General features: G+C 34.2%; 1 protein-coding gene across 3 annotated transcripts; it reads right to left on the bottom strand.

Moving 5' to 3' along the window:
* Window positions 1-7,361: 7,361 nt before the first annotated feature.
* Window positions 7,362-12,463, bottom strand: LOC143243856 (microtubule-associated protein Jupiter-like). 3 transcript variants are annotated; one of them, XM_076487587.1, is made up of 5 exons: window positions 12,333-12,449; window positions 11,011-11,221; window positions 10,407-10,491; window positions 8,482-8,777; window positions 7,362-8,009 (listed from the first exon to the last, which is right to left on the bottom strand). In XM_076487587.1, the coding sequence occupies exons 3-5, from the start codon at window positions 10,463-10,465 to the stop codon at window positions 7,909-7,911; spliced, it is 456 nt and encodes a 151-aa protein (XP_076343702.1). In that variant the 5' UTR covers window positions 10,466-10,491; window positions 11,011-11,221; window positions 12,333-12,449; the 3' UTR covers window positions 7,362-7,908. The 3 variants fall into 3 exon arrangements, with proteins under 3 accessions (XP_076343702.1, XP_076343703.1, XP_076343704.1); XM_076487588.1 differs by lacking the exon at window positions 10,407-10,491 and having other exon boundaries at window positions 12,333-12,463; XM_076487589.1 differs by lacking the exon at window positions 10,407-10,491 and having other exon boundaries at window positions 11,011-11,110; window positions 12,333-12,455.
* Window positions 12,464-12,990: the final 527 nt, after the last annotated feature.

The following is a 12,990-nucleotide window of genomic DNA, read 5'->3' as shown; positions in this document are numbered from 1 at the left end:
ATCAGTTCGTTTTACTTTGTCACTGACATTCTTTTCTACCACAATGATGTTCTTTTTGTAATCCTTTAAATTTGTCATTAGAACCTTTCTGTACTTCTTTCATGTTCTCTTGTACTTTAAATTTGTTGTAATCCCTCTAGTCACCAATAGTTTGATCGACTTTATTTTCAAACAAATTTACTTTTATTTTTAATTTTGTTTAATTATTATGTTTTTCTTTCAATTTGCTTTCTTTTTTTTTTTTTCTTGATCTTCCTTCAGTGTTTAATTATTTCTAATAGTGTTTCGATCCGGCTCCATGACGGAGTTGTAATTTTCAATTTGTAGTTTAGTCAAGTGTTTATTTTATTTTCATAAAAATAATATCACTTCTGATACCAATGTTGTAATTGTGTTTTCCTATCGTCGGCAGAGATTTTAAAAATATATTTAGTAAAAACAACTGCAAAATCCATATCATACACTAATAATGAATTAATTAATTTTTTTTTTTCATTAAAGTTTGCTACAGGTTTAAGTTCGCTCTGACGCAAAGTATAGGCCTAAGCTCACAAACGAACTTTATAGCTAAAATTTTAAAATTAATTTAATATCTAAGATCTAATATACTAATAGTGTTTAACAGAAATCTACTCATTTGATGAGAAACGTAGTTAACTCGTTTAGTCTTATCTCGATCAATAGCATTTTAATCTTATACACACTAATTACTTCAATTAATTCTTAATCACTGCTCAGTAACTCGATAATTACTTCATTAACACTCTAACACTAAATAATGAACCCTTCTAAATCTTAATCGAGTTTATTAGATCTTAAGATGTTACTGAACACCTTGTTTTGTTTTGAATTTCGCGCAAAGCTACACGAGGGCTAATTGCGCTAGCCGTCACTAATTTAGCAGTGTAAGACTGAAGGGAAGGAAGTTAGTCATCACCACCCACCGCCATCTCTTGGGGTACTCTTTTATCAACAAATAGTGGGATTGGCCGTAACATAAAAAAAACCCACTACTGAAAGGGCTAGCATATTTGGTGTGATGAAGATTCGAACCACCCTAACCACTTGACCATATTAGGTTCTCTAGGTGTATGAAGACACCGTACACTCTGTCCAATTATCATTGTTGTTTTAGTAAGTTGTGTTAATTAATTATGCTTCACTTTTTCGCAACTTTTGGGTTTTATGATAAAGTTTAAATATGTGGCAATAATAGTTTTTGTCATAAGAGCCGTAAATAAAGATATAAATACATATTTATTTAGGACTCTGATTGCCACTTCAGTGATTAGTAATAATATTTTGACATAACAATGATAACATTACCAATTGGCCGATGTAAAAGAACATAAAGGCTGGTTTATTGTGATATTTGTTATTAATGTTAAATCTATCAACTATTTTTAACTTAGAAATACCATAAAAGTATTCGGCCTTACTAATATTCACATAATCACTTTCCATTACATAATCTATCAATAGAAAATGAATAAAATATTGGCTAGAGATAAGCTGTGGTTAATATTTATAAACAGAAAATCGTTGTAATAAATACAAGCGTATATTCAGTTATAATGAATAGAAATAAACACTATTACGAAGCCAATTGTTGCATCGCGTTTCACTCCATCATCCACCGCCCCTAGTGATTCACGTGTTTAATAACAAAAAAACAACAACAAAGACCATCCACCAGAATACAACTAATATATATTTTACTTATTATGTAGACTTCATCCTCCTAAACATAAGCTGTATAAATCAATAATGCTTGCATTTCAAATTTAGAAGAATGCTCTGATACAATTATTTGTTTGTTATTTGAGCCATTATATATCTGATAAACAGATTAATCGTTTTTTTAAAAACAATATTTACTTTAAATTAAAAGAAAAACAGATTTAAATACAGAAGAAAACATTTACTTTTTTGCTAAGTTTATTTTTTGGCGATTTCTGGTAAAATAAGATTCCATGAACAGGGGCGCAGATTTTTTACACCCGATGGGGGGGGATGATTTTTGCAACCACTTATGTGGACTGTTCAATTTGCAAATTGGTAATCTCTGATTACGTGAACCTGAAAGCTGTAAACATGCAGTCACAGAGTAATCTTGTTGCCACGATACTTCAAGGTTTCCAGGTAGGTTTTTTATAAGTGAGGTGTTGTGAACAGTTTTCAAAATGTTAATAGAATAAAGACAAATGTGTCACAAATTAACTGCCACATGAATTAATTCCTGCACACTGCACAGTATAAAAGATGGCCATTATACGTGACATGGTTACTAATAACTTTCATTGCATGAATTACGTTTTCAAATATTAATAAAATTAGTAATTACCCTTGATGAGTTTATATCTACTGAAAAACTGTTCATGTTGTTTGATAAAAATAATTAAAATGTCTTTGCGAACTCTTGAAAATTACACATCAATACAATGTAGCACATAATTATTCATACTTTTCATTGAAATAAGATTCATTTAGTCCTCTAGTCTACATGTTCCCAAACGTAGACCTCCTTTGTGCAGATCTGTTTATGAATTATTTCATAAGCTCTTCTATATTTATCTTGTCGACCTTATCTTTGTGAGTGTGACAAACTGCCACACAGTTGACCTTAACCACGTCTTCAACCGTCTTAATGCAAAAAAGTTGCGTTCACATTCACAGCTGGATATTGGACATACAAGCAAAATTTTCATGAGGAGAAACACTTCACTAAACATCTGCTGGCTTGTTTCATGCATTTTACAGTAAGCATCCTTCGCACCTTTCAGAGATGCTGCTTTTGTTGTTCCTTTGAACATGGGCAACTGAAACTCGAGCCGTTGTGCAGAGATTTCTGGGTAGAAGTTTATAACCAAGTTGTCAAGCTTGCCAGATGTGATCATGTTCTCAAGTGCCAGATATTGCCTCAAGTCATTATTGTCTGCATTGAATATAGTGGTCAGATGTTCTATGACTGTGTCCACAAATTCAAAATATTGGCTTCTGCAGTAATCTCTAGCTGTTGCAGAATGGTTGCTGAGCTATCACCTGTGATCCTTCTGTGGGGTCTGTGAATGCGTGGTAGTTCAATAGGCACCAGATCTAGGGAAGTTACCTTTTTCTCAGCTTCTTCAAATATCTTGTTGTAATTTTCCTCTGTTCGCAATACCCGCAATTACTCAACTGTCATTGCAGATGCTTCAATTATGCCAGATACTGTCGCTGATTTTGTTGCTGAGCCATCAAAAATCATAAAACTGTCTTTCCTTTGTCAAATCTGTCCAGCAGACTTCGTGCTTTCACTGCTACATCTGATTTTTCATTTGCTAATTCAGACAAATAATCAACAATGTCACTGTAGTGATCATTAGCACATGTAATTGCAGATAGGCAGCACAACCAGCGTGTTGGACACAGTGGGCGGATGTATTTAACTGGACCATTGTGGCTGTCTGACGATAAAATATTTTCAAAGATTGTCTTGTATTTGCCTAACCTCTGAAGCAAGACACCAAGTTCATGTACACACTGGATAGAATCTCGAACACATTCACAAGCTTCAACTGCATGTTGCATTATTAAATTAGCCTTGTGTGCTCCGCAGTGAAAAAACAAAGCTGACGGTTGCTTCTTTTTTTATTTTTGCCTGGCATCCACTGTATGCACCACTCATGTTAGCGACTCCATCATACGTTTGTGCTCTTAATCCTGACAGTGGCAAATTGAGTCCAGTCAGTACATCAAGTATAGTCGAGGATATTATTTCACCAGTTGTATTGAAAACGCTGTACAAACCAAGAAATGTCTCGTGGACGTCAAGGTTCTCATTTACGTATCGTACACATATCGCTTCCTGTTCGGCACCTGTAACATCTTGAGTGCCATCAACCATTAATGCAAAGATTTTACTTTGCTGCACTTCGTGTGCTATGTTCCTCAGTATTTGATGGCTGAACATCGCCATTATTTCATTCTGAGCCTGGGGTGATGTGAATGTGGTTTTCATTGACAAGTAGCCCGTCAACTCAGGATCTTCCTCTTCCAGGAGCTTCAATAACTGCAGGAAATTCCCTTCCGTATCAATATGTCCACGTAATGCTCAACTTTGACGCAGTAAGAAACGTAAACTTCTGAATATTTTGGCTAGACTTCTTTTGCATTCTTCCTGCTGCTTCTTTTTTCCATCATGTAGCTGGACAGTCATTGGAGTTACATCAAGTGAACCTTCTGGAGATATAGCGAATCTGTGCTGAGAGGAGGATTGGTGTTCGTTGAACTTCTGTTTTGCCTTTTTCCAGTTGCAAAAACCGGTGGATATAAAGGTATACTCCACAGGCCTCTCCAATTTCCCTGTAAAAAGGCCTCTATTTTCCGCCTTGGCACAATGAAAGCATATGACTTTTTGAGTTTGATTGTCGAAGTGCAGCCATAGGAACTCATCAAACCACTTGTCCTGGAAGTTGATATTTTGAGATTTTGCTTTCTGTCGTGGTATTAGTTGTGCGTCTGGATGATATGGCTTTCCACGCTGTATCTGTGGAGTGTCAGATTTTTCATTACTGCACAAACTTGTTTCACAATTATCTGGTGGTTCATAATGTGCAATAGTTGCACAAGTATTTTCAGACTCGTCCTCTGATGAACATGGTATTTCCTCTGTATGGCAAGTTTCTATTCCTTTGCTTGAGGTTGTTGGATTATCTGCATTGTCACTTATAGTACCAGTAACTGGCTTGCAGAACTGTCTAATATCGGAAAGTTAAGACGCTTACTTGTCATAATTGGAATCTGTTTCCCAGATGACTCAACAGGCTAAAATGCAGTCTTTATTGAAAAACTAACGTTCAACGAACGAAGATAGAACAGAATGGAAGTAGGAACAAGAACAACAAATCTTGGTAGGAATTTTGGTTAAATTATTATTTCGTTCTGGTCGAACGAAAAATAACCAGGGGCGGTCAGAAACTGTTGTTTCTCTTCACCCCACACAAGGCAAGAATAAATTAGTTACCTGATTACGGAGCGAGAGATATGAACAGAAGTGGCGTGTTAGTTATTCGTGCCACGCGATGGTCACGAATGACCTAGAAGTTGATAGTGTGTTGAATTTAATTGAGGGGCATCCGGAAAAGCTGAGAAGAGATCCTGCCGGCTAGAGAGACGACGAAGAAAGATGAGGAAGGTTCAGCAGAACACCCACAAGCGTCCGAGGAATGATGTTTAAGAATGTTGATTTGGAGAGAGCCGAGAGATGCAAATACAGTGCGCTGACATGATTAGGTCTCATGACTTATATGTATAAGCTATTAAACACTTAAAAATTTTTTAATATTCAAAAATGAATGGAAGTAGGACTGAACTGTACAATGTATTTAAGTCGAACGCGCGAACCTCACAGTGACTACCGAGTCGACTGACCGCCTGGGCATCGCTGGTGCAATAATGTGTGCTAGTTACAACACAAGTAATTGCAAGTTTCTCGAAAAATACTTAAACGACCACAAATATATTATATTATTGTTAAACCTCATCAAAAGGCAAACACGTTGTGATATAATGTCTATAAACACGTCTATTAAATAAAAACACCTAAACAAAAACTAGCAATACAATTCCAGTAGAGGCTTCAGGCCGTTGAAATCGCTCCTTTTGTGTTCTAATAATAAAAGAAAATACAATATTTTTACTATCTAGGACAAGATAATATATTGTTCTTTTACCATAAAGCACTAGCACTTTATTAGAGGGCGGTGATAATCTGAAATTTCATGGATTAATGAGGGCCACAAACACAGGTCTAATGAGCCCTGGCGTAAAATCGAGACTCAGACTAAAGGGAGCGGAAAGGGGGGGGGGTGTAGTAAGGCGCGTCTGGATCCGAGCGGCCTGAACCTGTCGTTAACTGTACACTCAACGTACACTATGGTCAGCAGCTTCGGCAGCTAAGGAGAGTAAGGCGTTCGAAAATAAAACCGGCTAGACATGCATAAGAACAAACGGCGTATGAAAACCGCACAATATACACATAAGACTGATGCAGCTACAAGCTACAAATGGCCTGCCAGATGTAGATCACAGGAGTTTACGCTTGGAAGTAATATTTTCGAATTTCATGGTCTGTTCAATCTGCTGTGATGAAAATTTTACTTAATCTTACACTACGTACAAGATGTAGGTAGATTCTGTGATAGTGCTTGCAAGCCTTGCATGCATACTTAGGCCTACTGATTGATACTTACGAACTATCGTTTAGATCGAAAAGCTTAGAAGCACGCCTATATTAAAGATGTACATTTCGGCTACTGAAAAAGCCTACATCTAGGCCTAATTATGTAATTCGATAGGTAAGAACACGAGAATCACAAGAACAAAAACACAATTTGTAGGCCTGTGACGCAATAAAACAATTCAACAGACCAAACTGTAGGGGAGGATGATTGTATGCACCATACCCCCCACCTAAAATGAAGGGGGTTGTATTCCCCATCTCCCCAGGATCTACGCCCCTGCCCATGATAACAACTGAACTTATCTTTGATAAACGTGAATTTAAAACGAATTTTTGTTCAAGTTATATCAGGAAGACAATTTTACTGATATATATACAAGGAGAGAAAGAGGGACAGACCACATATTGTGGTCTTTGAAGAACCACAAACTGATAACATAGAAGGTTTTCTTATGTTATTTGTTAGCACTTCGACAATATAACATGATAAGATTTCATTTTAAACGTAGATAAACAAAGACGAAGTAAATGTATTGAACCATACCCCGAGGTTGTTTAAACCTCCGAGAGAAACTGTGAAAGTACTTTCTTAAATAAAACAAGGAAAACTCTGCATAATAAAGTTCTCCAAATTCGAAGTGTTATCCGACCAACAATTTTGCATCAAAACTATTTCGTTGGAGTTTGATTGGAAGTATGAGCTTAAGAACAAGAAAAAAACAAAAAAGAATATCCATTTCTGAAATGGAATATGCAAGTTCAAAACATGTCGATGTGTTTGTTCTCTAAAGCAGGGGATTATTTAGAAGTCTGTTTTATTTAAAAAACAGCGAGTTGTTTGAGCTTATGTGCGAAAACATTGTTACCCTAATGGTGGAGAGAATCTGATTGTTAAATAACGGTTCTATCGTACTGGCTTCGAATGAAAATTCTTATGAAAGACGTGATAAGAACTCGTATTTAAAAGTATTATTAATATTTTTTATTACACTTTCAATAACCAAGCAACGTTGAACTGAATTTGTTTATACCCTGATGTGATCTTCGTAAGATTTTCACACAGGAAACGAACATTTATATAATTATATTATATTATTTAACTTACCAATCAGTTTTAAAACAAAGTAATACGACAAAATTTACCACTTTTCTAAAATATTTTATTTAAGAAATAATTAAAAAACAAAGTATCAAGTTTTCATAACACAAATTACTGACATAAAAGGTGTATCAGGTTATCTAAAACTACTGAAATATTAATTGTGTAGATAAAACAGGCTATCTTCAAAGCCCTGAAAATAATTATTTGAACATAAGAGATTATTCCAAATGTGTTTTTCTGAGGCCAAGTGTTGTAACAGAAACCTTTAACTGGCAATTAAGAGAACATTTATATTTATACTAAAGTATCCCAGCTCTTTAGTTTCCTCCTAGGGAGAAATGTATACTATTTATTTGAATAATAAATGTTTTCTTACCAGCTCACTGTCGTACTCACTTTTCAGTATCTACGCCTGTATTAATTAAGAACATGTTTAAAATGTAAACAGACTTAGCAAAACAAAAATATATAAAAGTATTATAATTAAAAAGGAGGTTTGTAAAAACATGAAAAGTTAAACACAATCTAAAAAATTATTTTAAAGTCATGACCAATATTTGGGTTTTTACCAACTGGTCTTTTATTAAAATATTCCAGATGAGACTCCACCTGGTGGTATTCTAGTGCGGGTCTTGACCTTTTCCGGAGTTGTTGAGTTGCTATTAGAAACTTGGCCTTCCGTATCTGAAAAATTACAAAATAACTTAGTCACACAAATATCTCAACTGTTTGTACTTAGAACTCACAGTCACACAAAGAACTCAACTGTTTGTATTGCTATAAATTAGACTAACTGAATTGGCACTAAATTGACAGTTTGGAATATGACAAAACAACAACAAACTAATGAAAATTATAATAGAGTAATAAAGCTGTCACTTGTTCACAATAGGTTTGTGGTAAATAAATAATGTAACAACGTACAAACATGAGAATCTAGTACACACCGCTGAAAGAATCAAAAATGATATTTTCAGGCCTCGTCCACGTTACACACCGACGATGGTAAATTCAACCAAACAACATTCATTTGTTTTTATATTTCTCATTCCTCTCAATTCTAAATTTTTACGAACTTTCAATATTTTGACGTAATTAAAAATACAGCTTACAACAATTTTATTAAAACATGGTGAAACGTTTTTGCTCGACTTACCATAGTTCGAAGGCTGTACTGCTTGGTTATCTTGTTTTTCCACAGGAAATATATTTGATTTCAAGCGATCAACAACTTTCCTTGATAAATTAGTTTGTTCTGGGGGTCCAAACAGTCGATTCTGGCTGTCAGTGTCTGGATGTGATCTTAAGCTCTGTTGTGGAAATGTATCGACGTCGTCCTGTCTGAGTTTGTTAGGCTGCATTACGTGGTTAACTGCTCGTGAAAATTCACCATCTACATTTTTGGAAGTGCCAAAAATATCGCTACTTTCTCCTCCAGGTGGTCTTCGGACTCTGGAAAATGGAAAATAAATAATTATAACAACATGTATTTAAAAAAAAATCAAAAATACTTTGCTGTACAAATATATCTTTATTTAATATTGTCTTTGTTTGCTGTACATGGTACAGGAATAGAATCTCAAGTTTTAGTGTCACAAGTCTTAAAACAATGACCGAAGAAGGTCGAAACGTTGTTTGCTCCTCTACATAGAATTTTCTCAACCCATACCAGCCGTTTCTACACATATATTTTTCTCTACAAGTGGGTTTTCTCGTCATCACGGATTGGTGAGACAAAAAGTCGTTAGATAGCAACACTGTCCGACTAACTTTCGAAAAAAAACCATCTTTTCTAACATAAACAGTCGACAAAAAAAGTGAAATTTTATTTCCAGAATGTTTGTTTTAAGCCCTTTAATGTTATTTCCCACAGACCAAGTACTTACTGTACTTGATATATAGGGGTGTTTTATTACCTCAAATATGCTTTAGTACATTTTTTATTTATTTGACAAAATCGATTTAATACGTTATTTATGTATACGTTCTCCCGGCCTCTGACTTTTTGTTATGTTTGTAACTTTTCTTCTCTAATGTGCTAGCGGTTAATTTATTTTATCAACTTTTTGTTAAGCACATCATTGTACTTCACACAATCTGTGTCAGTGTTCAGTAAAGTATAGAACATTTAACATTTTCTGTATCAGTGTTGTTTACAGTATAGAATAACATTTTACACCTTCCGTATCAGTGTTGTGTATAGTATAGAATAACATTTCACACCTTTCCTAACAGTGTTGCGTTCAGTGTAGAACATTTCACACCTTTCGTGTCAATGTTGTGTATAGTATAGAACATTTCATACATTCCGTATCAGTGTTGTGTACAGAACATAACAACATTTCACACCTTCCATGTCAGTGTTGTATACAGTATAGAACAACATTTCACACATTCTGTATCAGTGTTGTGTACAGTATAGAACATTCACACCTTCCTTGTCAGTGTTATGTGCAATATAGAACAATATTTCATACATTTCGTGTCAGTGTTGTGAAACAACCGCCTATCCTACATCTTCTTCCACCCCTCTACTTTTCATGTGTTCACATATAGTTGTTCTAGCATCTATCCTGTTTCTGCAACTTTCAACTCGGGATGAATATTCGAAATAAAGAATTTGTTTAGACTGCCCGTTTAGCTTGAAATACACGAAACGTTATCACTATTCATACGTTGTATGGAATGCCTGGGATTTCCAACGAAATTCCATTTTTCCCAACCAGTAAAGTATGTCAAACAAACTGTCAACTTTTCAATCACTAAAGTATATCTAATGAACAGTCGATTTCTTAACTAGTGAAATATATCAAAAGAACCGTCACCTTCTCAACTAATAAAGTATATCAAACGAATTGGTACAAATTTCTCTAATTGTACAAGAACAGCATGTTCTCGAACCTTCTTAGTTACGTCTGCAGGCACTCTTCTGACAAGACTGATTCAATTACAACTTTGCCTTTCCAAAATATTGCTTTAGACACCTATATGCATGTAACCTACCAGCTTTCCAGTAGATACAAAGATAGATACTTATGTTAATTATTTTAAAGGTTAAAAAGGCCATAAAAATTCGCTAACCTCTTTCCTTGCCCTATTTTATCTATCTCAACATGGTAGAAGTCCCGAACTGGAGACATCTCGGTTTCTGATGATTGTTTAAGGACTGTTTGTGTTAAAAATAAATAGGTTAACAATACTAATACTAGTTAATATATTCTTATTTAGTATTATATGGATTAAAATAAAGAGGATAACAATACTAGTATTATTTAGTATATTATAATTTATTATTATTTGGATTGAAATAAAGATATTAACAACACTTAAATTATTTAATGTCTTCTAATCTAGTATTATTTGCATTGAAATAAAGAAATTAACAATACTAATATTACTTAACATATTATAATTTATTATTATTTGGATTGAAATTAAAAGATTAACAATAGAAGTATTATTTAATATATTCTAATTTAGTATTGTTTTGATTTAAATAAATTAACAATACTAACAATATTTGATGTATTCTAATATTGTATTATTTTGATGAAAATAAAGAAATTAATAATACTAATATTATATAATACAATCAAAATAGGCTCAAAAATTAGTTTCGTTAGTATAGGTTCTCATTAAAACAGAATAAGTGCATATTATAATGAAACAGTCAAATTCTACTTACAAAGTATGACAGTGAAGTCTGAATGCGAGAGATGACGTTGGGAAGGTTTTTAAACTCATCTCCAGGCTGTCTGTTACCTTTTTTGCTATTGGCGGTTTTCCTGAGCCAAACAAAACATAGGCATGACGTTATCGATCACAGTGTCACCTGGTTCTGTTTTTTGTTTTTTCATCGTTGTTAGAGGCTGAGGTCAGTCAGATTCGTTCATCCGCTAACCATGAGTGATAATTATCACGTATTTGTTTCTCATTATTAATAATGACCCAATAATAATAAAAAACACGCAAAGCTGAATAAAGGATTATTTGTGTTGCGAAGTCTGATTTTTAGAGTTGTAAGCTCTCAGACATCACTGAGTCAGCAGGGGGCGGATTAAGAAAGAATCTTATTATAGTAATGATAATAGTATCACAGTACAATGAACTTCGGGGTTTATAATAAATAACTTTCGCTTTTCATTTCAAATATTTCTAAACAATAGGACAAGAAGATCCTTAATACAAACCTTAATAAACATAACAATATTTATGTGCCGAGGTTGGCTTTATTAAAGGGTTCTAGAATAGACTTCTGATCGAAATCTCCTGCATGAATTATAACGTAAAACTTGTATTGCACTATAAAAAATTTTCAATGAATAAATGACATTTCCTGCTGTTACCTTCTGTTATAGACTTACAGCGCTAAAATCCGGGACTCGATTCTAGTTCATGGAAAATTAGCACAAACTGTTCATTATGTAAATTTAGACTAAGGCAAAAATAACAACAACTCGTGTCAAACATGCAGAACGTTTCGCTTGCTTCTTAAACGTTACGTGCTATCCATAATGTTGTCGGTAGGTTAACTGGCTTTCAAAGTTAAGAACTTATTATTCCTGATTAATAACGGAACCATCGATAAAATAACAATACTTTTTGTTTTAGGAAAATTTGCTGGGCGATTGTGTTTGGTTGTTGTTAAGCTCAAAGCTACATAATGAGCTGTATATGTTCTTATCCACCACTGGTATCGTAACCCAATTTCTAAAGTGGTAAGCTGAATTAGGAAACTAAGTATAAAAAGACTTAAGAATGGGTTTATCTGTCCAAACTATTTCTCACTTTATATACAGCAAAATTAAATACTGTTCTTCTCTCTCAACTACATGATACGATTTTTTTCATAACTGGTAAAGCTGAGAACCAGGTCAGCGTCACGAATATTTCGTTGTAGAACAGAAGAGAACATTTACCTTTAGTTTCAGACAATGTCCGAAATTACCGTATACACGAGTCCTCAAGAATTTCTTCGTTATTTTATTATAATTCACATCTACTTACCTGATCTTAGCACCCTCCAGTTAACACCTCAAGTAAAAAATAAATAAGTTCAAAATTCCATTTACAACAATCAGTTGAAAATATTTCTTAACGTAACAAGATTTTAAATGCCCCCTGGAGCTGAGGATGAGTAAATTCCTCTGAAACCATGAATGTTACCACTCACCAGATGGCCTGCTAAAATTGGAAACAAGATGTTACTACTGACAAATGCACGAGCTCTTGGTGAGCACACCGACGCCCTGGGGGATTTATGACGATGAAACATTAACAATTACGCATGTCTGACGAAAACAGCAATTCTGGCAAAAGGTTTATCATTTGGTCACGAGAATTTTTTGTACGACATAAATACATTACAATAAAAGAGCGTTCAAACAAAAGTTTCTAACATCATAAAAAGCATTGATATAAAATATCAAATTATTCAAATACAGAACGTTGTAGAAGATTAACATCATAGCAATAACTTTTTGTGGTATTGAAGGGCATGACGTCACCATTATTGAATCATTCATAAATTTCTCAAATATTTCACACAACTTTTAACGTTTATTTATTTCAGTCACATTCGGTCTGCTAATAACATAAACATTGTGAGTTTCATACAACTAACTGTACATCGAAGTGTTCTTCTAATCTTTTAGTCAGTGCCGTA

The sequence above is a fragment of the Tachypleus tridentatus genome, chromosome 2 (genome assembly GCF_004210375.1).
Source record: "Tachypleus tridentatus isolate NWPU-2018 chromosome 2, ASM421037v1, whole genome shotgun sequence".
Taxonomy (NCBI): domain Eukaryota; kingdom Metazoa; phylum Arthropoda; class Merostomata; order Xiphosura; family Limulidae; genus Tachypleus; species Tachypleus tridentatus.
This window is presented reverse-complemented; position numbering and strand designations above follow the sequence as displayed.